General features: G+C 32.8%; 4 protein-coding genes and 1 long non-coding RNA gene across 9 annotated transcripts in view; 3 read left to right on the top strand and 2 right to left on the bottom strand.

The window, feature by feature from the left end:
• The window catches only part of LOC141672097 (glutathione S-transferase T1-like), an 85,907-nt gene that overhangs the window by 43,533 nt on the left and 15,327 nt on the right, over positions 1 to 27,047 (bottom strand). The gene's annotated exons all lie outside the window — the stretch shown is intronic.
• The window catches only part of LOC141672096 (glutathione S-transferase T1-like), a 272,410-nt gene that overhangs the window by 238,037 nt on the left and 7,326 nt on the right, over positions 1 to 27,047 (top strand). The window lies entirely within an intron of this gene.
• Positions 3,708 to 5,126, top strand: LOC141672110 (uncharacterized). Of its 2 annotated transcripts, none has more exons than XR_012555365.1 (2): positions 3,708 to 4,206; positions 4,355 to 5,126. It is a non-coding gene; the product is annotated as an uncharacterized LOC141672110 (long non-coding RNA). The 2 variants fall into 2 exon arrangements; XR_012555364.1 differs by having other exon boundaries at positions 3,708 to 4,237.
• LOC141672099 (putative phospholipid hydroperoxide glutathione peroxidase) lies at positions 5,502 to 6,930 on the bottom strand. 4 transcript variants are annotated; one of them, XM_074478596.1, is made up of 6 exons: positions 6,775 to 6,930; positions 6,498 to 6,661; positions 6,356 to 6,417; positions 6,122 to 6,240; positions 5,876 to 6,031; positions 5,502 to 5,801 (listed from the first exon to the last, which is right to left on the bottom strand). In XM_074478596.1, exons 1-6 carry the CDS (start codon positions 6,823 to 6,825, stop codon positions 5,769 to 5,771), a joined length of 585 nt encoding a protein of 194 aa, XP_074334697.1. In that variant the 5' UTR covers positions 6,826 to 6,930; the 3' UTR covers positions 5,502 to 5,768. The 4 variants fall into 4 exon arrangements, with proteins under 4 accessions (XP_074334697.1, XP_074334699.1, XP_074334698.1 ...); XM_074478598.1 differs by having other exon boundaries at positions 6,585 to 6,661; XM_074478597.1 differs by having other exon boundaries at positions 6,753 to 6,910.
• LOC141672102 (disease resistance protein RPP13-like) lies at positions 12,032 to 15,151 on the top strand. Its single transcript, XM_074478601.1, has 2 exons — positions 12,032 to 14,171; positions 14,271 to 15,151. Exons 1-2 carry the CDS (start codon positions 12,311 to 12,313, stop codon positions 15,008 to 15,010), a joined length of 2,601 nt encoding a protein of 866 aa, XP_074334702.1. The 5' UTR covers positions 12,032 to 12,310; the 3' UTR covers positions 15,011 to 15,151.

Below are 27,047 nucleotides of genomic sequence, written 5' to 3'. Positions count from 1 at the left end.
CAGTTTCAGATTCCCGATGGGTAGATTTGTAATAAGCCTTAAATTTCACCCCTAGCATAGTAAGGGTAAAAATTCTTTAATGAGACCAAAATCACTTTCAGGGCTGCTGCAAAGACTGAATTAGATAATGCAAGTGACGCTGTCGAAGATGTTAAGGTAGATATTTTTATTTCAAAATAAAAATCTGGTGTTTTATAACGAATTTTGTTTGGTACCAGGAAAACTTTCTGGTGTATCACATAAAAAATTACATATTATAAAATAAATATCACGACTTAAACGGTATTTAATTGAATATTATCATAATCAGAAACGTAACAGTCAGGACATCCTCATCAGCAAATACTGACTTCTCTGTTATACAGATTTAATATTCAGATTAAAACAATACAATAAGTCAGTAAATATTTTAATTAAACAAGTAATAAAATTCCTCGTCCAGGTCGCCTCGCGTATGTGAGACATCGAGACATTTGCCCAAACGCCATTCGACCTGACCTAACCCGACCCGAGTTGCCAGGGATGGGAATTTATACCGAACCGATGGATACCCGATCCGTACCGATCCGATCGGGTTTTACCGAACTCCAATATTTCGGGTTTGGATTCTGGTTCAGGTTTGACTTTTAAACCCGAACCATTTTCGGGTCGGGTTTGGGTTTAAGGCATACCGTTCCGAACCCGACCCGAAAACCCGAAACCCGTTCCGTTCCGACCCGAACCCGATTCGAAACCCGTGTTAATATATAAATAATATTTTATATTTTAAAAGTAGTAATATAATATATAATATAATATATTACTAATATTATTACTAAAAAATTATACTTTTCAATATTGTCGTATTTATGAGCACTTTACTCAAATCAGATCCTATTAATTTTTTACTAGAGTTTGTGCAAATTAAAGTGCAATTTAATAGTGATCTACAAACCCGAACCGAACCCGATGAGTTCGGGTTTAGTGGTTCGGGTTTTTCCAGGTTCGGGTTCGGCAAAAATAATCGGGTTCAGGTTTGGTTTTTGCTAAACCCGTTTCGACCGACCCGATTGCCATCCCTATGAGTCGCATCGTGTCGTGGTGTCACATCCACATTGACACTCTCACGAAAGGTAGAGTCACATTCCACATTCACCCTCCCATTGTAGAGGTTTTTCACTTGTACTCTTTCGGCAAAACCAGAAATTCCATAATTATATTAACCTCAATTCCGATAATTAATTATGTTTAATTGGTTTACTGTTAGCGACGAATACTCAAATTAACAGTGGAGAATTGGCTAGCTGATAGTCGCATTGGATACTTAATGTTACTTTTAAATTTGTATTGAAGACAGCGAAGTACCGTGAAAGTCATTTTGCGTTAGTTCATTAACAACTGGCCAATGTGCAGCCTACTTTTAGGACAATTTTAGTCCTCCTAAGACGTACCTTCATGTTGAAGACACTCTTCTTGTCTTTGTCTTGTATATCTTCCCTAAAAACCGAGCAAATTAGCTTGAAGGAACTTGAGTTTTGTATAGCCAACAAAAATTGCCCTTTTACTGTGTAAGAAAAGATCTAAATCTTCGAAAAGAGCTGCAAAAGAGCTTGGTTTCTTTCAATTCATCCTTTCCAAGTTACTCTCTCGAGTTCCATTAGCACTTCTTTTTTTGATTCTTGTTTTCCTCTGGTCTTCTACCACCACCATCATCTCTGGTCACATTGTCCACGTATGCGTATCGTCGAGAAAGCTCAACAGTCTGTATTGCCTTTCTTCTGGTGCACAACCTAATTTTGATATCCCTCTTCGACTCATTAATGCTAGTTCTGTTGATGATCATAACCTTGAAGTTAGCATACGAGAAAGTGTTCCTAGTGTTGATATCAAGAACAGCACAACTCTTGTTACGCAAGAGATTGCTAGTTATCTTGTTCAAGAGATCGAATTCAAGAAGCCTCACAACATGTGATGGCAGAGGGGTTTATGTGTATGATTTGCCACCAAAGTTTAACAAGGATTTGGTGGCTCAGTGTAGTCTTATGTCTCCTTGGTTGTATTTTTCTTTATTTTTCAGGAATGAGGCCCTGGGAGAGCCAATATCGAAGCATGGAAAAGGCTGTTATAACACTCATCAATATTCTCTGGAACCAATTTTCCATTCCAGAGTTTTAAAGCATCCTTGTAGAGTTTACAATGAGAATGAAGCCATGCTATTCTATGTTCCAATTTAGGCAATAGCCAACAATAGTCATCTTGATCGGACAAATACTCAGTTGATCCTAATGTATCGACACGACGTGCTAATCAAAGTTACTGCTGGTGACTAAACATTTTTACCATTAAAGGTAATTATATATAGAATATAACATAATGCAATCAAAATCAACCCCCGGGAAACAAATTAATTGAGATATATGAGTTTTGTCTTTCTCAATTGGACTTATTTAAATCTCAAGTCCAACAAATTTATAGGAATCACAGGATTGCTACAAATTCCACAAACACTGCTGTCATGGTCCCTCTTCTTCTAAATTGCTCCAAAGAGTTGTGACAAGTCTCCGAGGACTTCAATAATTTACTACTAGCTTTAAAATAGGGAGAGGCACAAGGTTCTTAATTTCACTAATAATTTGCATTCATGTAATTAATCATGTTAAATTATCTCGTTCATGCTCAGAAGGTTCTGATTGTCAAAACAGGGGAAGGAAAAGAGAAAATGCAATAAGAGTCGTCTCGATCTGACAAACACTCAGTTGATCTTGATGCAAGCGTGTACTAGTCTTGTTAGCAGACTTTGATCTAGACAATCATCATCCGTTGTAGTTATTTATTAAGTATTCTATCTAGCATATTTCTTTGATTAATTACAATTAGTCTCATAAAGCACATGTATTAATCATTTTTGTTGTCTTTTAGAACTTTCCCGGCCATTTGTCTATGATCTGGAAAAAAAAAGCATATTCCGGAAGCAACCCCGGCCCATAATCGAGATTAATTTTGTTTGATGCTATAAACTATAGGATTAACTTTTAAGTATCTGCTCTTGACACTACTACACAAGGCTGTTTATTTTGCAACATTTGACAAAACTGAGCTCTAAACCAAGAGATTCACAGACCACATTACAAGTGCTTGACTTGCTTTGTCTCTTCATTTCCTCCAACTGAGCTATGCACTGTCAGCACGGCTTTGAGCTCCAAGATGAAAGAATGTAATTCATCGAAATATGGATTAGTTGCATTCCTGGTATCCTCAATCAATTGCAGAACTTTCTTGTATGCACTTAGTATTAGATTACGATCACTTTCAGGTACAAGCTAAATTTGACAGCAATATGTTAAACATTGCTCTCCCGTTTCAAAGTTTTTTGCATTTCTAATAGTGATCCTAAGGTTTTTAGTCGGACTTCATAGGGAGCAATATTAGCAAAGGTTCAAGCGAGAATTACCTGTAATTGCATTATTTCACATACTAAGCTGAGATTTGCAATGGATGATTGGAAATTTCCTAGCAGAAACTTACAATCTTCTTTGAGCCAAAACTTTCAAACTTTGCAAGAGATTTAGATTGGAAAATGAAAACTATATTTCAGATTTAAAAAGTTCTCTGGAAACACAATTTTGAAAACATAAAGGAAAATTGCTAACAAGGGTAGATTCATGTAGGGGCGGGCACGTGCCTCACGGAACTAAAAATTAGCGATTTTTTATTTAAATTTTAAGGTATAAATATGTGTATTTTATAAAGTGCTCTCACTAAAAGAGGTGAAGTGTCCTAATTATATTTAGTTTTATTTATAGTTAAATGATCTAAAATGAAGATTAAATGGCTAAAATACTAAATTTTAGCACACAAATATCAAATTCGAAAAGTCTAGTGAAAATAACATTTTTTTTAATTTGGACAGGTGACTAGTGACATAATCACTTAGTGTTTTTCAGCAAACGCTGCTGTCAAGTACCTGAATTTCATCCTTTTCATCTGCTTGACTAATAACTCAATAGGGTAGATTTCCCTGGAGACTTACTATGCACTTGAGAAGAATTGCATTGTAGCGATTATGGTGTAGAAACTGCAATAATTGAAAGGACAGTGCTCTGTTTTATAGGGACACCATACACATGCTTCAAGTTATTATACACAATCTTCTGTCATGGTCCCTCTTTTTCTAGATTGCTACAAAGACTTTTGACAAGTCTCCGACGACAACAGGTGTATCATCTGGTATGCAACTACAAATGGACCTAATGAAAATGTAAACCTCAAAGCAAAAATTTTATACACTACTACACTAGGCTGTTTATTCTTATTTCCTACAACATTTGGGAAAACTGAGTTCTAAATCAAGAGATTCACACAAACCACATTACAGGTGTTTCTTCCTTACAGCCGGGCTATCCACTGTCAGCACGGCTTTGAGCTCCAAGATGAACGAATGTAATTCGTCGAAATATGGATTAGTTGCATTCCTGGTAACCTCAATCCATTGCATAACTTTCTTGTATGGACTTAGTATTCGATTACGATCACTTTCAGGTTTACCTAAATTCAACAACAATATGTTGGACATTGCTCTTCAGTTATTTATTTTTTTGCATTTCTAATCATGCTCATATTATTTTACTCGGACTTCTTCCTAAGAAGCAATTTTAGCAAAGCTTAAAATGAGGTTACTCGTAATTGCATAATTTCACATACTAAGCCAAGATCCGCAATGGATGGTTGGAATGTCCCAGCAGTAAAAAAAGGTTTCAACAGACAAAGTATAAATTGATCGACCACACAAAACACGAAACTCTTTCAGTGTTGAGGGCATCTTTAGCTAAAGAAAAGTGACAGTGTTCATGATAATTTTAATTTCGAGCATCTTTTTTTTTTGAAAGCCTCTTTGTAGGGACACCAAACACATGCTTTTATTAATTATTATCCACAAAAAGACACCACTCAGGATGTGAAAGCATCTCATAGGCAAACCAATGAATTAAAGCTTTTATTTCTGTAATTCTGTGCACAACCTCGTTAGCTTTGCAGGAGGTGCAAGACCAGATTCTCCAGACAGTATAATCAACCAATGCATGTATTCAGAATTGTAGTTCAGGAGGTTGTGATCAGCCTGAATTCATCATCGAACTATTCTTGGAATCTGAATTTTGTTTACAACCTCCTGGTGATAGTCCAACTAGAAAATCTGTCTTTGATTCTCTTATATCAGGTTGCATTCCTGTGTTTTTTGATCCTTTCACAGCTTACTATCAATATTCATGGCATTTGCCTGAGGATCACGGAAAGTATTCGATGTTTATAGATCAAGAAGAGGTGAGAAAGTCGAAGGTGAATGTGGTAGAGTGGCTAATGAAGATACCTAAGAAGGCCAAGGATGACATGAGGAGGTATATAGTGTATGAATTGTTGCCTGGATTGGTGTATGGAGATTCAAGTTCAGATTTTGAACAGTTTCAAGGTGCCTTCTCTATAACAATGAATAATCTCCTTGAGAAGGTAACCAGACTGGGTTAAAGTGTATAATGTCATGGTTTTAAATAGTTCAAATTTATAATGTACATGTTACGAATTGCTTGAAGATAATTTCATCATTACAGCAAACACATAGAATCCACACATTACACTGAACATTTCCCTTGCTCCACAGAGCAAACACTCATAAAACTCACAACATAACTATATTTTCTTTAAAATCTTCACAATCACACGCTTTATTCTCCATACATGTTGCAGACGAGGTAGTTAGTAGTCGACCATTAAAACTCAGGCCTCAATCCCGGTTATCAAGCTACTCCTAAAACTTTCTTGATATCATTCTGCAGAAGTCGAAATGATCATATGTTAGCCACAATATAATTAACTTGTGTAATGACATGCAAGTAATTGTTACCTCAAAGGTAAGCGGAGTGGTTGTGGGAGCATAACGTTCAACAAGTTTGCCATCTTTATCGACTAAAAACTTGGCAAAATTCCATTCAATTTCATCTCCTTTGACAGACTTGAGGTACTTGTATAACGGAGCAGCATCTGATCCATTCACTTCAACCTAAACAATCGAAAAACCACATAAATTTCTCAGATAAAACAGTTCTAGCATACTGCAGGTCAAGATCAAAACGTGTACTAAAATCCGTACCTTACTGAAGATAGGATATTCAGCTTTGAAACGAGTGCAGACAAAGTTTTCAATTTCTTCATTAGTCCCAGGCTCCTGTCCATTAAACTGGTTGCATGGAAATGCAAGAATCTCTAGTCCTGTAAAGTCACTCACCAGATTGTTAATCACGAAAAACACTAAACAAATGCAAGGTTTCAACAACAGCTTCAGCTAACACAAGCTTGATCTTAAACTCATGACAGTGAAACCAACCTTGATCCTTGTACTTCTGGTACAACTCTGCCAACTCTGTATAGTTTGAAGTGGTAAGGCCACTGCACATCAAAGCAAACAAATCATAATCCAATACACTTCTTTAACAAATGCACATATTGCTAAATCCTCAGGATATTACAAAGTGGAGCGGAAATCAAACATGTGACCTGTTGTACAGAGAACATTGACATCATTGATCGACATCATTGATAAATCAATAACATACCATTGAGATGCAACATTGACAATCAACAAAACTTTGCCCTTGTACTTGCTTAGCTCTACATCATTACCCTTGCCATCCTGCAATCATCAGTCAAACATTTTTATTGCATTCATTCAACCTACACTACCATTTACGACGAAAAAATTATTACAACGGAAAAATTTATACCGAAAGAAAGAAATGAAAGAACCTTGACAGTGAAGTCATGGATGGATTGCACACTGCTTAATTCACTGGCCATATTAAAAATCTTGAAACCTCAAAAATATAAAAATAGTTTTTTTTTGTGCTTTTTGCAAATGAAGTTAATATTTTGTATAAGTTGATAAGAAGAGAAGAGGAGCTCAAAGCCTATATATAGGCATTTACCGTTATGTTAGCAATGACGCAGATACAAAAGATGTGGACAAGCATATAGATTAGTTGGGGTTAATATTATGACACGTGTCGACATTTTGAGTGCAGTTAGATTTTAATAAAGATGAGAAATTATTGAATTTAAAAGAATGAATAAATTCTAATAAAGTGGCTAGCTTTCATATTTTGGAAGCGTCCATTGAAAACGCCACGTTTTGCTTTTATGATTGGAATTTGATTATTCTAGAATAGTTATATCAACTTCACTGAATACGTCACAAAATTATTTTTAATTTTTTAAGGCGTATTTTAAGGTGAATAAAATTCAAAAAAAATTTCTGAACAAAAGTATATATATATATATATATGTATATATTAAATTTTAATTCAAAAAAAGAAAAACTAAAAAAAAGTGTGCGGAATTTTAACTTTTATATATTTTAAAATACGTATAAAAAGTCAAAGGTACTTGTAATTTGGGACAGAGGAAATTTTAATTTTCATCTCATAACTTTTATTTGCTTAAATTTGATTCCTTCATTAAGTCTGGTTATTTACAATTTTGCTGTTTGTTTAAAAAATATTGGTAAAATTGCGGTTGGCAGTCAAAATCAATTTATTTTTACATTTTTGTGAAAGTATTTGAGGTTGTATTTGTATTTATGACCATTACAATTAGTTGCAAAATTGTATTTCTAAAGAAAATTAGAAATTTGTATTTTCTTGAATAAATAAAAAATTATACTTTTCGGTAGAAAATTCACTCAATTTTTTACTTTTATTTGAATCGATCAACAAAAATAATGATAACAAGAAGAAGAAGAAAAAAGGGGAAATCAAACTGGTGACATGGGAGTGCACTAAAATAGCTTAAGGAACTTAATCCGGACAAATACTAATTTTTAAGATTATTAAAAGAAGCATTCGACATTTAAATTAAAATTTAATGGAAACAACTTTTTCTTAAAGCATTTTGTTGGACTTCAAGGAACTATCTACATTATTATATTAAAAACAAAATATTAAAAATTTAGTTGTTGATTTTTGGTTCTTGGTCATTCGATCAGATCAAATTGATGAGAACCGTTAAATATAATCTTAAAAATTACTACCTCAGTCCCTTCATTTCTTTACATTACCTCAGTCCCTTCATTTCTTTACATTTTTTTTCACATGCTTGCACGCATTTTAAGGCAACTATAAAATATATTTTTGTAATTTATTTTTAAAATTTTCTTTTTTTTATAAAAGTTTGAACATTATAATTTTATTTAGAAGAAAAATTTTTAAAAAAAGAATCATGAAACTACATTTAATAAGAGTTGTCTGCCGAGTGCCCGTCCCCCAATATAAAAAAATTTGAGGGAAACGTTAAGGGAAATGGATGGAGTATAATTACAATAGAATTTTCAAGGAGGAGTGTATCCATATTTATATATGGAATTAGGATGGTTCGGATGTGGTTTAAAAATCAAAAAGTATAATTACAATAGAATTTTAATAATTATATTAAAAGAAATATATAATTCAAAAAAGTTAAAAAAATAAAATTACTTTAATTATAATCATATAATATATTGAATTAGCAATATATAAGAAAATTAGGAATACGACAAAAGGATGAAACAAACATAAAACCAAACTTAATAGGATAAGACGTATAACATAAAAAAAATAAAATCATATTTAATAGAATCATAAACATTATAAAGTACACATAATAATAAACGATGTAACCAAAAGTTTTAGCATAGTCAAAATACATAAAAAATAAAATTATAAGATATATTAATAACCTTTATTAATAAGCAAATATCTTTTTAAGTGGTACTTGATTTCACTTATTTTTTGGTATCACCACCTTTTGATTTCACTTTTTATGATTCATGTTATAACTCTAAGTACAATATTTTTATCCTTTTTAATTTCTATATGACTTATAATTTTATATATATTAATTTTATCCGTTTTTCTTTATTAATAAAATTTTTAAGTGATACTTTATTTTCACTTATTTTTTTGTTCTTCCACCTTTTGATTTCATCTTTTATAATTGATGATTTTTATTCTATATGACTTATAATTCTATATGTTTAATTTTTACCCATTTTTCTTTATTAATAAACGAAACTAATTTTTAAGTGATACTTAGTTTCACTTATTTTTTAGTATCACCACCTTTTAATTTCACCTTTTATGATTCATGTTATAACTCTAAGTGTATTATTTTTATCATTTTTTTAATCCTATATGATTTATAATTCTATATGTTTTATTTTTACTCATTTTTTTAATTTTTTATAAGCCATGATTTTTTATTATTTTTATAGGTTTGAATCTTTTTTTTAGTTATATTTTAAAATAAATAAGTCCATAAATTTGCTCCATTTTTATTCTTTTTTTATTCATATATGACTTACAATTTTCTATGTAATATTTTACCTGTTTTTTGATTCTTATATACCATATATTTATATTATTTTTATATAAATGGAATCGTATATATATTGTAAATTCTAAATTCATACCTACATAGTTCTATTTTAGCACCAAATGCGAAGAGTGGGGCCCACATGGGGGACCACACCTGCCACGTCAGCAGAGTGGGGCCCACATGGGGGACCTCCATCTGCCATGCCAGCAGAGTGGGCCCACATGGGGGACCACACCTGCCACGTCAGCGGAGTGGGCCCCACATCCTCGGACACATCAGCGACAAGTCAGTAGTGGGGAACCCCCATGTGGGACCCGCATGTGACACGTCAGCATATTTTTATTTATTTTTTAATAAAAAATTGAATATTTTAATTTATGAATGGATTGACAACACTTTACGAGACCTATGATAACGTAATTAAAATATGTTGTAATATGGTAGATTATCATAATGATACATCAACATTATCTATCATAACATCACATAATTATGTTGTATAAGGTCATTTATGGCGTAGTGTGTATATTTATACATACATAATGTACAATTTATTAGAAAAAATTATGCAATCACAAACTATATAAAAATACAAATTCAGCTAACAATAATAAATTTAATATGAATTTACTTAGTAATGTTGATTTAATTTTTTGTTAAATTATTCATCAATCGTGTGTTGTGAATAAAGTTTCGATGTAAAATATTAGTTATGTCTTTTTGAACAACAGATTCATAATAATGTTGAGTTTGTTGTTCTAATAAGATTTAAGTTAATGAAAATTACAAATAATTTAAAAAAGAAAAATTGCAATAATTGTACAATTTTATTTATTACATATTTTAATGTAAAATTAAAATAAATTTTTATAATCATTATTTAATATTGATATTTTGATCTCGGCCCATACTTCGCACGGGTTATGTACTTGACACTGGTTATCTACTAGTATGAATGAATAAGTGAAATCAAAAGTTGGTGGTACCAAAAAAATTAGTGAAATTAAAATTTGTGTAACACTAAAAAATTTGTATTTGTATTTGGTTATAGGCATTACAATTAGTTTTAACTAGTATTTTTTTTTACAAAAAGTAGAAATTTGTATTTTTTTCACATAAATAAAATTCATATTTTTCATAAAAAATTCACCCAGTTTTTTATTGTCCAATAAATGTCATTGGACATTAAGCTGCTCCATTTACATTCCTTTTCTTGATCAGGTGCTTTAATTATTCCTCATCTTAATCAGGCCTTAATTATTCTGCATTAACTGATTTGTGGTTTTGTTTGTTTGGGTTGTGATCAGATTATATGATGGCCAGTTGCCAAACCTATTCTGCTCATGATTTCGTTGTCAAGGTTGTTTCTTTTACTGCACCCCTGCTCTGTTTGCATGTTTTAATACTTGCAAGTCTGTGCTCGCCCGTGTGTTTTATCTGGTTACGGATTAAATTTTCGAATTTGTGTTTATGTGCATTTCGAATTAATGTAATCTTGAGTTTGTTGTTATTATTGTTGATATGATATTCTTTGTTCACTTGTTTCCTATTAGCCTCTGGATTTTGATAAATTTTTCTTTAGGTTTTTTTTTACGAGTTTCTCTATTTTTCGTTTATTGAATTTTCATTTATTCATTGTTTTAGATATTAACGGGAGTTTGCAAAAAAGTTTAAATTTTATAATTCTTGTTTAGGATTTACGAACATATATAGGCTGATAATGTACAACGAAATGATCTCGTTGCAAAATTTAAATAATGTATATAGCATAAATTACCGTCCGAAAATGTATATATGATGTAATGAAGGATATAAGATGAAGTAGTTCGAATTTTAACTCAACTGTCGATAAAAATGTTTCTTTTTGTGCCTTAAATATCTACTATCTTATGTTAAGGACACCTGGCGTTGGAACTGGTAGAATGGCTTAAACTGCAGAAACCCTTTAAACTCAGGCAAAGATCATGTCTTTGTTTTGGGTAAAGTTTTCGGAGAAGGGATGATTCTCCATGGGGAAGTACATTTTTGAATCTTGAAGAAATGCAAAACCCAATAAAGTTATTGATTGAAAGGCAACCTTGGCATGTTAATGACATTGGAATCCCACATCCTACCTACTTCCATCCTCACTCCGATGAAGATATCATCTCATGGCAATTCAAGATCATCCAATCAAGCCGAAACAACCTCGTTAGCTTTGCAGGAGGTGCACTCAAATATCAAATTCGAAAAGTCTAGTGAAAATGACATTTTTTTAAATTTGGACCGGTGACTAGTGACATAATCACTTAAGTAAATGGTGCCCCGAAGAAGTTGGGCTCTGGATCCTTAATTTCAACAAACGCTGCTGTCAAGTACCTGAATTTCATCCCTTTCATCTGCTTGACTAATAACTCAATAGGGTAGATTTCCCTGGAGACTTACTATGCACTTGAGAAGAATTGCATTGTAGCGATTAGGTGTAGAAACTGCAATAATTGAAAGGACAGTGCTCTGTTTTATAGGGACACCATACACATGCTCTGTTTTATACACATGCTCTGTTTTGTGACAAGTCTCCGGCGACTTCAATAATTATAATTACATTCTATATCTTTTATGGTCCCTCTGAGATTTCTCTTCTTTTTATGGACTTAATATTCGATTACGATCACTTTCAGGTGTACCTAAATTCAACAACAATATGTTAGACAGACATATTATTTAGACAGGTTGCTAAAGCCTCTTTGTAGGGACACCAAACACATGCTTTTATTAATTATTATCCACAAAAAGACACCACTCAGGATGTGAAAGCATCTCATAGGCAAACCAATGAATTAAAGCTTTTATTTCTGTAATTCTGTGCACAATAGACCTTACAAATCATAAATTAGTATTGTTCTTGTTGTAGTTACTTCGATTACCTTCAGATCATAAAGCCTAATAAAGAAGAATGGTTGATGCAATCGTATCTCTTGCAATTGAAAAGCTTGGTGCATTTATTGCACAAGAAGTTAACATTCTACTTGAAGTGAAAGATAATTTAAGGTGGCTCAAAGATGAATTGCGCTACCTCCAATCTTCCGTAAGATCTGCAGAATCAAGACTGGAAGAGGAGCAAATCCGCAACTGGGTGGAGGACGTTAGAGATGTCGCCAATGATGCGATAAAAATCCTGAGCGATTTCAGTGCTCACCAAGAAGAATATGCAGCTCCGAAACGAGGTATCTTGGATCGTGTTCGGGGCTGTGTTTGCGTGTGCAATAGAGAAGTTATGCTTTATGATATTGGCAAGGAGATTGAGTCACTCAAAAGAAGGATTGAAGTGATCAAGAATAGGCGAAATGAGTACCGTATTGACAACATCTTAGCCACTCCAAACAAGCAGCAGAAAGAGAGAACATTGTTGAGAATAACCGCCATTAATAACCAGGTGGAAGTGGTTGGTTTTGAGGATGATTTTAAGATTTTGAAGGCTGAACTTGATAGCAAGGATCTCGCCCTCAAAGTCATTTCAATTCACGGAATGGGGGGCTTGGGCAAGACTTCACTTGCCACAAAGTTGTACAACTCTAGCGAGTTGAGAAATTTTGATACTCGTGCTAAGGTTTGTGTGTCCAACGAATATAACATAAAAGATGTTTTGAAGAGAATAGTGACGTCTTTTATGGGAGCTGAGTACGAACAAAAGTTGTCAACCATGGACGAGTACCATTTGCTGCAGCACCTGCCAGAGTTACTTCAAAGTCAAGGCCGATATTTGGTTTTGATTGATGATATATGGGACATAAAGGTTTGGGACCAGATTAAGATTGCTTTTCCAAACCAGAAAAACCGTAGTAGAATCATCATAACCACCCGCAACAAAAAAGTTGCAGAGATGGCAGATGGCAAATGTTTTGTCCATCAACTCCGTTTTCTAACGGAAGATGAGAGCTGGGAATTGTTCTGTAAGAGAGCAGAACCAACAATCCAAAATTTGAAGAAATTAGGAAGGGAGATGGTTGGTAAATGTCGTGGTTTACCACTTGCAATCGTGGTACTGAGCGGCCTCTTATCACACAACATGAGCTATGAATATTGGTCAAAGGTGAAGGAGCATATATGGAGACACTTGAAGGATGATGACTTGTCTCCCCAGATTGGGGAAATACTGAGTTTGAGTTATAATGACTTGTCTCCCCAAATGAAAGACTGTTTTCTCTACCTTGCAAGGTACCCGGAAGACCATGTGATTGATTTGGACGAGTTGAAGCGTCTATGGATTGCAGAGGAATTCATATCAGAAGCCGAAGAAGGTGAAGGAGTAATCATGGAGGATTTGGCTGAAGATTGTTTGAATGAGCTGATTAACCGTAATTTGCTTCAGGTTAATGATTTGCGATGGAACGGACAAGTTCAGGGTTGCCGGGTCCATGATCTTGTCCGTGATCTTGCCATAAAAAAAGCAAAGGAGCACAAGTTGTTGGTCGTTTTGGAATCAGGTAAACACCATCCAGAACACATTCATTTGTTGGAAGGACAACCCCGTCATGTCATTTACAATGAAATAGGTGAGTACTTGAAACTAGTTGAGCGTAGATTTGATGCTTTACTTGTGCGTTCATTGGCAGTGGTAAATTATTTAAGTGGTAAATATGAATTAGAAGAAATGAAGTTGGTGTGTGCGAGATTCAAAAATCTTAAAGTCCTAGATATGACAAGTGTACATTCAGAGGTAATACCAGAAGAAATAGGAGATTTAGTTCACTTAAAGTACTTGGGCTTAATGGGTCATGAGGAGTATTCTAAAATACCTAAAGAAATTCCACCAAGTATAGTACACTCAAAGATAGTACCAGAAGAAATAGGAGATTTAGTTCACTTAAAATACTTGGGCTTAATGGGTTGTGATGATCCTATAGATATTCCAGCAAGTATAGGCAGGCTTAAAAAGCTACAAACCTTGCACGGTCGGAGGAGTACATACTACACAGTTCCTAGGGAGATATGTGAGCTTCATGAGTTGAGGCATTTAGCCATTAATGTTACTGGGAGTTTGAATATAGGTACCCACCAAACAAAGTTGCAGACTCTTGGTGTTATAGAGTATAAAGAATGGATGAAGATTGATACTGTTAATCTCACCAACCTCCATACACTCTCTATATATGATAAAGGAGGAAGAGAAGAAGCATACAGTTACACGCTGGAGTCCGTATCCAATTTAACAAGTCTCCAAACATTCATACACTTTGGATCTATTAAGATTGCAACACTCAAACCACTTTCGTATTGCAATCGTCTCAGGAGCGTTGACTTATTCGGTACTCTAAAAGATCCATCGGAACTACGTCATCTGCCCGATTCAATCACGGATTTAAGTCTAAGAGAAAGTAAGTTTACAGAAGATCCAATGCCCACTCTGGGAAGTTTGTCGAATCTCACCGCTCTTCGGTTGGATAATGTGTACAGGGGAAACAAAATGGTATGCAGTGAGAATGGGTTTCCAAGTCTTCAAATTTTAATATTGGAAGAATTCATCAATCTGGAAGAATTGGAAGTTGGGGACGAAGCTTTCCCTTCTCTCAAACAATTTCAAACATATCATTGTCGAAATCTGAAGAAGATTCCTGTACAACTAGCGGAACGCGTAAGCCCCTGGGTTCGATGACTTAACTTTGTAGTTTTGTTTGATGCTACGAAGTATAGGATAGCTCATAGCAGTTATAATGAGATTAATTACCGTAATGTAAGGACTATAAAATTCACGTTTGTTTCCTTTTCTTTTTAACCAAGTTCAGGTTTATTTGTTGATGTTTTGTTTATTTAACAGAGGATAAGATTATACTTCTCAACAAAGGAGATGCAATTAATTCCATCTAACTACTCATTTTTTATAAAATTTATAATTTTTTTATTAATTTGAACTCACTAATACCAGAAGAAATAGGAGATTTAGTTCACTTAAAGTACTTGGGCTTAATGGGTCATGAGAAGTATTCTAAAATACCTAAAGAAATTCCACCAAGTATAGGCAAGCTTAAAAAGCTACAAACTTTGCAGGGTTCGGTGCATACACATTACGCAGTTCCTACAGAAATAGTTAAGACATTTAGACATTGAAATTAGTGGGAGTTTGAATATATCTTATATTAATTTTGTTTTTACCAATTTACTTATATATCTTATAATTCAACTTTCATATGTCTTTTTAATTTTACTACAACTTTTGTTTACACCTTTATTCCTCTACATGTCATATGACTCCATTTTTAGTTTTATTTTACTTATCTTTTATTTATACATGATTTATGATTTTATTAAATTTAGTTTTATTTTTATTTTTTTATACTTCTAAATATTTTATGATTATATTAAATATGGTTTTATTTATTTCACCCTTTGCTTTAACGTTTCCTTTGGTTTCTATTGATTCTTGGTTTAACTCCTTTTTGAATTTTATTATAACTTTAATGTATAATTTTTATTCTTCTTTTACTTTTATATGACTTATAATATTATATATATTATTTTACCCGTTTTTCAATTGCAATTCTTTTATTAATTTGAACTCAGTAATTCTATTTCTTATATGACTCAATAGTATATTTTAATGAAATAATAAAATTTTTAAAATCGTATAATAATTATGATATTTATATTATAATCATAACACAAATATCATACTATTTGGTTTGGGTTTTTTGAGTAAAAATTAGAAATTTTAACATGACACTTATATTACTATAATTTTAAAACACTCTGGGAACGAAAAACCAGATGTATGTAAGTGGGTTGCCTATTGAATTTTATGAACCTATTAATGGGTCAGTTTATGAACTTATATATTTTAAAATTTAATATTATAAATAATACACTTATTTAGACATACTTATTTTTTAACAAATATATCTAATAAATATTAAAATAACAAAAATAAAATAATAATTATTTAAAACACTGTAAATGGCACGAATTTTAGATTAATATTTATTATATCAACTTTCATCATAATTTCATGTTGGTTCTCCACAAATACATAATATTAATTTTAATTGTATTCATTCTTGATCTTTAATAAATTTAAATTTTTAACATCAACGTTTTAATATAAGTCCATTGTCCATATTTTACTGATATATGACTGATTATGTAGTAGTTCTTGGACTTAAAATTTATAAACAAAGAAAGATAGAGTAATTTAATTCAAGGGATTACAGTTAATAATAATAATGAGATTATTTTTGTGTATTATAGTTGGGGATTATAATCCTAAAAAAGGTTGACAACAGTATCGGCTAAGCAACATGGCCTAATGAATGGGCCTTAGTATCACAATTTGAGAAGAAAAGACACAGAGCTCCAAAATGTACCACCTAACCGCTGAGTTAGCTCTAACGTTCTGTATATATTATAAACCCAACTAAATATCACGTTTGTGAGTGATATAAAAGGCCATTTTATAATATCAGTGAGATTTTGGGCTTTTTCTTCCCAAATTGTGAGAATAAGGGCCATCATTCTGCTATGCTTGACTATGATCATCATCTTCAACTGTATGTCAAGAAAAAAGGTCATTGCCCATGAAATTCTCAATATGTATCTCCTCAATTTTTGTATTTAGAACTCTTTTGATTACAAATTAGCAAGAATGTTTGCTTAGTTGTGCTTACATTGGTCTCATGATTGTTTGCTCTTTCATCCCAATGATTGTGTAAGTTAATCTCTATTTTTAGATCCTTGCTTATATACATAGACTGCATAGGATCCCCCGTGACCATCTATATTTAGCTTCAAAACAGTAATTTTCGATACAATATATTACTATGCAGCAATATGTATAATTTTTTATGCTCTTTTAAGACATGTTATCAAACTCAAAGTTCATATTTAGTTTCTTCAATTAAGGCTTGCCAAATTCATCTTATTCGATTATTGTTTCAAATTATTTTGTCCTATAATGAAGAACTCGAGCAAACTCATGGGCGGTGTACGTAAAAATGCTCATGATAATCTGTTTGTCATATATTATACATTCTTTGCATCTTGATGGTGGAGTATCTTAATAAATTTCAATTTGTTTAAGGACTAAACTACAACACCCTTCCCGTTGGTTCTGGAAAGGTATATGTATTCTACTTACTATCACATATTTTGTTTTGCTAGACATAATAGATATTTATATAAATGTGATGGAAAGAGGTTAAGCCGAAAATGCGTCAACGATAAACTATCTGTGTCAGGTTCTAGATACAAAGTGAATATACACCTGACCTATAGTTTAATGCTTTCAGATATGCCTTTGATTTGATCGAGTCAAATTACAAGGTCTGGGTACTTTAGGCTGGTGCAGGAAAACAATTCGAGCAATTTGAGACATTTTATGGATCATTCATTGGTTGTAAAAAATATGTATTCTGAATTGCTTTTGACTTCATATATGCCTGAATGTTGATTGCAAATTCGAAAAAAAACACCTTATGTTAAAAGTTACAAAAGATTTTGAACACAAATTATAATATTTTGGTTTGGTAGTCTACAATTTACATGTTTCTTTCATTATTATAATTAACTAATTCTTTCTTTAAATTATGAATTTATTATTTTTGCTTACAACCTATTTATTATGTGAGTTATGAGCATTGAACCCACCTTTGTTGCCCTACTTCATGTGTTAGAAAAAGTGTACTGCTAAATAAATAATTATAAATTGATAATAAATTATAATAGCACTGATGTCACTCCTAAAAGAACGTTTGTGTTGCAGGCTTGCAGTCAAGTCTGACTTAGAGGTATAAAGGATAATGAGGCCATTACATGCTATTTTAAACAGTCAATAAAAATTAAAGTAAGTGGAACTATTATAACTAGTGAGAAAAATTGTTCCTGAAATTAACTCGGGAACTTTCCTGAAATGCAAGTGTATTTTAGTATAGAATAGTAATGGTATTTTGGTAAATGCATATAATATTGTGTAATTACTACAATACCCTCGTGTTCTAAAATGAGAAAAAATTTTAAACTCAGGAAGCGTATTTAGGAAGTGCATCTGAGGTAACCTCAGGAACATCAATGTCATAACCAATTGTGCTCGGGTTTTTGTACTAGTTCATTTGCAATCTTAAAGCTCTGGTATATTTCTACTAATTGATATTTCTACTGAGCATGAGCATCTTTCTTTGAACTCTTTATCTTTAAAGAGTAACCGATATATTGTCGGTTGTCTGCAGCTGCAAGTCTATATGTGGTTTATATTTGTTTATGGCCTCATTCTATAGTATAGGAGTATGAACTAAATATAATACATAGGTTATATTTTCCCTATGGCTATAACAGTTAGACCTCTACTGATATATGTTAAAAATCTACATATTTTAGGACTTATTTAAGATGCAGGAAGAATATTTTTATTCAAATTTCATGAATTTTGAAAGAATTGAGTTATATTATTTCTTAGATGTCCGCACCTTACATTTGACTGCGAGGCCATGTCGAATCCAAATGCAAAGGTACTTTGTAACTCATTGGCATACATGGATATTTCAGGTTTCCTGCAATTAATTTTTAGATGTCTGAACCTTACATTTGACGATGAGACTATGTCAGATTCAAATACAAAGATACTTTGTAACTCATTGACATACATGGATATTTCAGGTTTCTGCAAAACATTATTTGTGGATATTTTAGGATGAGGCGATGGAACAACACTTGGAATGGAAAGAGAGCGAGCATTTAATTAATCTGACCTGAACTAAATATGAACAGAAGTCAGTTGGAAGTGTTGAAGATTAATATGATGCAATATCATAGCTTGGATTAATGTCGGATGCATGTTAGAATTGTATAATTATTGTAAAGAGGAACAACTCTTTATTTTGCACCGAGGCATCAATTTGAAGATCTTTTATGCATCATTTAGTATTATCAAATATAAAAATAATGAGCAATTGGCCCTCTGGTTATGTTATATAAGGTTTTAAATTAGGTTGTATACTTATGTACGGAGAATCAACCAAAATAATTTAATAATTTGAAGTGGTTTATGCAAATTATTTCAAAGGACTGAATCGTTTGTAATGTAGTAAATATGTTGAAGAGACTCTTAAACCTATGGTATCAAAATTGATGAAAAGTCTTACTGATTTTTGTGTAAGAAAATAGCACTTCTTATGTTTTAGTTTTACTCTCTGTAATTTCAAAATTAGGGCCAGTGTTATGAAAATCAAGCTCATTTGCAATCTCCAGTTACCTCAAGAATGAAAAACTTATACAAAAAAAAGTATACTAATAAACTAAATAATTTACTATCGTATTATTTAATCATTTTTACCAACCGCGTGAAACGCGATTACTTCACCTAATTTTGGAATAAAGGGAGTATCATTTTGAATAGTTACTTGTTATTTCTCAATTTAAATTTGTGACGTATTCCATGAAGTTGATATAACTATTCTAGAATAATCAAATTCCATCTGCACAAAATCTTGAACAACAAAACTTGTTATTTTACACGTGTCACAAGATAACAAAACTTGTTATCTTGAAAGCCACTTTATTCGAATTTAATCCTTCTTTTAAATTCAATAATTTCTCATCTTTATTAAAATCTAACTGCACTAAAATTGTCGGATAAAGACATTATTATCAACAAGAACCAAAAGAAGAAGTGTTAATGGAACTCAAGAGAGTAACTTGTTATCAATCTTGTACGATAAAGACATTATTGTATATATATATATATATATATTGAATATATAACTAATTCACAAGAACATTGCTAATTCTTAAATCACATAAGCATATAAGAATTAACAATTAAATTGAGAGAAGAGTTTGAGAAAATAAACAGAGATTGGATTTAATCTCGAGTCCAAAAAACTGTCTCCTTAAAGCAGTTTTGCCCCGCACCATCCGTGTTTAGCGACCTGCTTCCCGGGATAAAACGAGATACTAGTATAATCGATAGATCGAATATACTCTCAGCGAACTTGAACTGAGCCCGAGAATTATCACCGGAATATTGGAAAAATTTAAGACTAAAGAGACCGAGAATGAAAGAGATGACTCTTATTTCCTCGACTTAATAAAACTGGTGCCCTAAGACTCTATTTATAAAGAGAGGCTTGAAATGACTTGTTTTTCTTTTCGATGTGGTACATGGTATTTATAAGAAAAACTAAGAAATAGGTTTGTGCTACTCTCGATGTGGTACAAAACCACTTTTCATATTAAAAGGTAAAACTTTGGAACATCAGTTCTCATTCACCTTTTACTCATTTTTAGCGTGTTAATATGCATCGGAATCCCCTCGAAGATGAGAATACGTTCCAATAAATACACACCACTAACACATAATGTGTCTCACTCATATAGAGTCTCAAAATGATTCACAACTTAGTCTAAAATACTAAGTTTGTCCAACAATCCCCCACAAATGAGATTGATGGTCCAGTAGCACGCACCACATAGACAGACAGACGTGGAGCTTGACTTGGTGATAGTTCTGGCGGTCAGATATAGCATACGATAGGTAGAGAATGCTCCTTGAACCTTCGCTCAAATAAGTATATCGACTTTACTGGTAGACAGTTGACGCGATGTCCTTGAACTGTTCGACCGTTTGTGTAAACGATGACATACTCATCACTATATCTTTCCTGACTCATTCAGTTCTCATGATTATGTCCATTTTGGCCCTGGAACATCGTCCTGGTTCTGCAAGAGTATCTAAAGAATTGTGCCTCGCAATTCTCCTTTGAAGCGGCCATACTTCTCTCTGACATAGGTGATCTTTATCTTATAGAGTAACCCGCGTTTACTCAACCGAATATTATGTATTCAAACTTGAAATCCTTGTATTCGTCAAAGATCATTAAAAGCATAAAACTTAACCTCGTACCTTACGGGTCTCACTGTTTCATCATCATAAAAATAGGCCAGGGGTTACCCCCACAGTGATTTGGTCATCATGATTTAGTTGTCCCATTGAACCAAGTTCTTGGGATCTCCAGTCAGTAAGGTTGGGTGTCCACCATGACGCCGTTAAGCAATAGGCAAGGCTCATTCCTCTCGATGATTTGACAACTATCTCTCGGTCTAACTAGATTCCCTTGGCTTAATCAGATTCGCTCAGTTTAACCATCTGGTTAGTGGATCCAAACATTATCATTTGACTTTACATAGTCAATCATGATAATTCTCGTTGAGAATAGTTGTTTAATGGTATTATGTCCTCATCATAGATGTGAGACATACCATTTCATACACAATAATGTGATCTCCCAATTTGCATATTGATTACACGATATATGCATATTGAAGACACATTTTCCTTGTCATTTAGGAATATCCTTACAAAGTGGCTACTCAGCCTTTTAACTGCATTTATTTTATGCACCAGACTCGTATTCCATCATGAATCGAGCTAAGTTTAGGATTTCCATGACACGACTGCTAAGTGTGAAATGTATTCTCGAATGACTTTTAAGTTCTTAAAGTCAAATATCTAATTTACATACTATATTCACATAGTGTAATTAGATATCTTTCGTATTGCAGTCCAAGCTCACGAGCATATATCATACACCTTAAATCTCATTGCAATCACTTCCAAGTGACCAATTTCCATTGTACTCGTGCATCTACCCAGTTTACCAACTGTGTAGCCTATGTCTAATTTTGTACAATTTTAAAAAGTACAACAGACTTGCAATCCTTCTTGAGAGATCCTTGTTCATCAACGCTTGGATAAATATAAATCCATTCCAGCTATGACAACTTTAGCTTCGTTGATCTCTTCAAAATTCACATCACCAACATGTGACTTGTATCATCTAAAACTTTTAATGTCACGAAGATTGTAATCTTCAAATCAAAACTTTTCAATCTCATCAAGGTTTTCAGAAATGATCCTCTTGTCATTACTTCTCATAATGATCAGATCACTCACATGCAATCAATTATGACTTGCATATCATGTGTAAATAACACATGCACACTTGTCAATTCTCTGATTTTGAATCAGTTTGACATCTCATATTGACATATTTCACATTTATGAAATAACTTTACTAGTTATTACTTAAGGCTTCACTTGATATTGATATTACCAGCTTTTAGCGTCCCAAAAACCAGCAATTTCAGTTTGCATCATTACTGAGTTTAAGCGTCCTTAAACTGGCAATCCTTATTCACATAGCAACCAATTTTGAGCGTCCTCAAAATGGCAACCATGTCATTTATTTGAAGCCATTGCTTATCATAGCAATATCAAATTTAATATGCCATTATTTCGTGTCAATGTTGTTTCACTCAACATGATCACCGAAAATACAGATTTTCACTTGTTATTACTAGTTATTACTTAAGGCTTCACTTGTTATTTATATTACCAGCTTTTAGCTTCCCAAAAACCAGCAATTTCAGTTTGCATCATTACCGAGTTTAAGCGTCCTTAAACTGGCAATCCTTATTCACATAGCAACCAATTTTGAGCGTCCTCAAAATGGCAACCATGTCATTTATTTGAAACCATTGCTTATCATAGCAATATCAAATTTAATATGTCATTATTTCATGTCAATGTTGTTTCACTCAACATGATCACCGAAAATACAGATTTTCTACTCTTGCTTTATCTAGAGCAACCCTCGGGTTCACGTAAATAGATATTTCTCCAAATATCTATTTAGAAAGACCATCTCAATGTTCATTGATGCACTTTTAAATTTCACAATACGATAATTTTAGTATCATCTTAATGAACCTTATTCTCAAAACTCAAGAATATTTCATAAATTATATAAGGTCATCACTTTCGACTGTAATATTTTAGTATCAGTCTGACCTTATACTTCCTTCAGACCCAGATATATTTTCCCAACAAGATTCTGTCAAACAGAACCACTCTCTCTATTTCTTAACATCCTTTCCCCCACAAAGGACATAGAGAGAACATGCACAATCCATTTTCTAGTACACGTGCTAGAAAATCTTAATTTATTGACTCTCAGTAATAGTCAAATTTTCTCTTGATATATTCACTTATCAAGAAATTATACGAGAAGCGCATTGCTTCTATTAATTTACGAGTTCACCTTCAAGCAAATTATCAAGACATTCGGGACTAGCAATTATCCAAGTCTTTTGCTCTCTACAGGTTCATCCTCACATTCATCCAATAACTCGTAAGTTCATTTAGATGACTTTTAATTACAGATCTACTAGGATCTACTAGCTTATCGCATAAGCATTCCTAAACTCTGTAATAGTATTCTTACGAATCTCAAAAATTAGATTCATATATCGGATATTATTAGACTCAACCATTGTCTATGTATCCATCCAAAATATCTCAATTGATTTTGGATCTCATGCTACCAATAGAGGTATTGGTATCAAGTTTCGAGATACCCCCACATTTCAATTATTTTCAAGAATGTTTCATTACATTCCACTATTCATAGAAAATTCAATAATTTTGTATTTTAGATACCCCCACAATTTTAATATTTTACAGAATGTCAGAAAACATTCTAAAACTAATAGGAAATTTAATTATTTCCTTCGGTGGTATCATGTTTAAGGAACGATTAGTCTTTCGTAACTAATATCCTCAAATTCAGTGATAGTCTGAGCTGATCACAATCGTTTTGCATCTCTCTCAGAGCGCAACTCAAGCCTGCATCTACTCCATTTATTTAATGCGAGTAAGGTGCAACGACCTCATGAATATTCACGTTGCAAATTGAATTTGCCCGGTGATTATTCATCATCAAATTTATTCACTACCATCTTAATTATCTGTATTAAGTTGGATTTACCCTTGAGTTTATAGAGCACACATCTCTCTATTTAGCTTCAATATTGACTCGACTACGAGTACGAGTGATAAATGTTTTACTATCAAACCAGACAGTAAACACGTATCGTGTCACTACCTCTCATCTGAGCAGGTTTTACGTCATTCATTAAAACCTATAAGATTTTAATATCATGTTTAAATAACTTCCCGTGGTTCTTATCATTAAAAATTCAATTACCGAATTTCTATAAAATATTTACATGGTTCACACGAACCTACATTTCTGGCTCACCTACTGGTACAACCATAAAAGGCCCAAGGAAGAACATAAATCTTCAATAACCCCACATTCAGTGATCCTTGATCAACTGATGCGTTAGGGTTAACAACTTTTCGGATTCTCTCCGAAGTTCAGCATAACTACTGATATCAATATTTGCCGTATTAAGTATCATATGGATCACTATAATAGGCTCGTGTGTCACTGCCGCAGCAGACCGACACCAACACGTAAATTACTATTTAATTGGAGGAAAAATCCAACCAGAAAAATATAATTTATGTGCCGACCCATAACCTGTACTCCAGGCTCATTAGGTTTTTTAATGTGGAGAATCCTGAACAATTGTAAATCTGGTTCACTTCAGCTGCACAACTCGTCACATTATTTAACAACAAACATGTTACTGCATTCTATCCAGTATTACAAGTTTGTGATATAACTCCATTATTAAAGATTAAACAATAATAATTGATGCCTTATCATCACTCAACAATGATTAAAAAATTAATCACCAAATAATCAAGTTCCATCATGAAGGGTCACATTTATGTAGCCATATCATTTAATTGCATAGCAATATCATGTTATGAACTTGCAAACACGAATGTAAACTATAGCATATACGATTCTTGTATCAGTGTACTAATAATTCCGAAATCAATTCAGAATTAAGAAACTCTAGCTCATATATATTATCAATCACCATGTTAACAAAACATAATAAGCTATCCATTAATAGCGAAAACATGGACGAATTATAAATTTGGGTTTAATCTACCAATTTATAATGATCAACCCGAGAGAGATGTCGCCAAATATGTCCACTTGAATATAAGTTGATCATAAATCAATAACCATTAAAGCATCAATAGCCTCATACGAAACCAATTATCCAACAACTTTGTGCTTACTTTTGCCTCGTACCTGTTATGCTTAAACAAAGCACCACTTAAAATCAAATTTATATTAATTTCAAGCACATGGCAACAAGTGATCAAAGAAATTAACACACTAAATTTAATTTAATTAATGAGGCAAATAATAGCCACTCATATACCCATAAATAAATCCAATTTAAACAATCAAATTGACTTTTGCGTCTACTCACAAGAAAGTATGAAAATTAAAGGAAACTGCTTTAAGATTGTTATCAATCTTGTACGATAAAGACATTATTATATATATATATATTGAATATATAACTAATTCACAAGAACATTGCTAATTCTTAAATCACATAAGCATATAAGAATTAACAATTAAATTAAGAGAAGAGTTTGAGAAAACAAATAGAGATTGGATTTAATCTCGAGTCCAGAAAACTGTCTCCTTAAAGCAGTTTCGCCCCGCACCATCCATGTTTAGCGACCTGCTTCCCAGGATAAAACGAGATACTAGTATAATCAATAGATCGAATATACTCTCAGCGAACTTGAACTGAGCCCGAGAACTATCACCGGAATATTGGAAAAATTTAAGACTAAAGAGACCGAGAATGAAAGAGATGACTCTTATTTCCTCGACTTAATAAAACTGGTGCCCTAAGACTCTATTTATAAAGAGAGGCTTGAAAGGACTTTTTTTTCTTTTCGATGTGGTACATGGTATTTATAAGAAAAACTAAGGAATAGGTTTGTGCTACTCTCGATGTGGTACAAAACCACTTTTCATATTAAAAGGTAAAACTTTGGAACATCAGTTCTCATTCACCTTTTACTCATTTTGAGCGTGTTAATATGCATCGGAATCCCCTCGAAGAGGAGAATACGTTCCAATAAATACACACCACTAACACATAATGTGTCTCACTCATATAGAGTCTCAAAATGATTCACAACTTAGTCTAAAATACTAAGTTTGTCCAACATAACTTGGAAAAGATGAATTGAAAGAAACCAAGCTCTATTGCAGCTCTTTTCGAAGATTTAGCTCTTTTCTTAGACAGTGAAAGGGCCATTTTTGTGGGCTAAAGAAAACTCAAGTTCCTTCAATGCCGCTATTGAACATGAAGGCACGTCTTAGGAGGACTAAAATTGTCCCAAAAGTAGGCTGCACGTTGGCTTGTTAATTGCATTGAGACTTGTTTAATATGCATAATTATGGATTTAAACCATAAGCTTGCATGGCTAATTATAATATTATAATGATGCATACAATGTAGGATCTTGTTGTTGACTTCTCTATTAGAGAATGATTGTTTAATGTACAGCTTATGTATAATCTTCCTGTGATAGCCACCGCTCTTTACAACAACATGTACAAATTTTATTATTCTTGGTAGTAGTAGTAGTATCTATGATAAGTTACTTGAAGTACTATTGTTGTCTGTTTGATTTTCTGACATATTTTCGGCCAATGAATGGCAAATTGACAAGTTCTACAAAATGAGGAAAAATGACTCTATTTTACATAGAATAATGAATATCCAAATAGAGATTGGTTATGCCAACAACTAGCAGATAGGTTTTGCTCTTTAAATAAAATTCAATAATAAGAGCTCGGAATTTTGTGTTTTGATTTAAGTTAAAGTACTTGAAATTTGTACATGTTACCATTATATAGCAAAAGTATGCATTTTCAAAATCTTGGGTCTTGCTATCAGTATGCACACATTGTGAT

This window comes from Apium graveolens, chromosome 7, assembly GCF_009905375.1.
Source record: "Apium graveolens cultivar Ventura chromosome 7, ASM990537v1, whole genome shotgun sequence".
In the NCBI taxonomy this organism is placed as follows: Eukaryota; Viridiplantae; Streptophyta; class Magnoliopsida; order Apiales; family Apiaceae; genus Apium; species Apium graveolens.
This window is presented reverse-complemented; position numbering and strand designations above follow the sequence as displayed.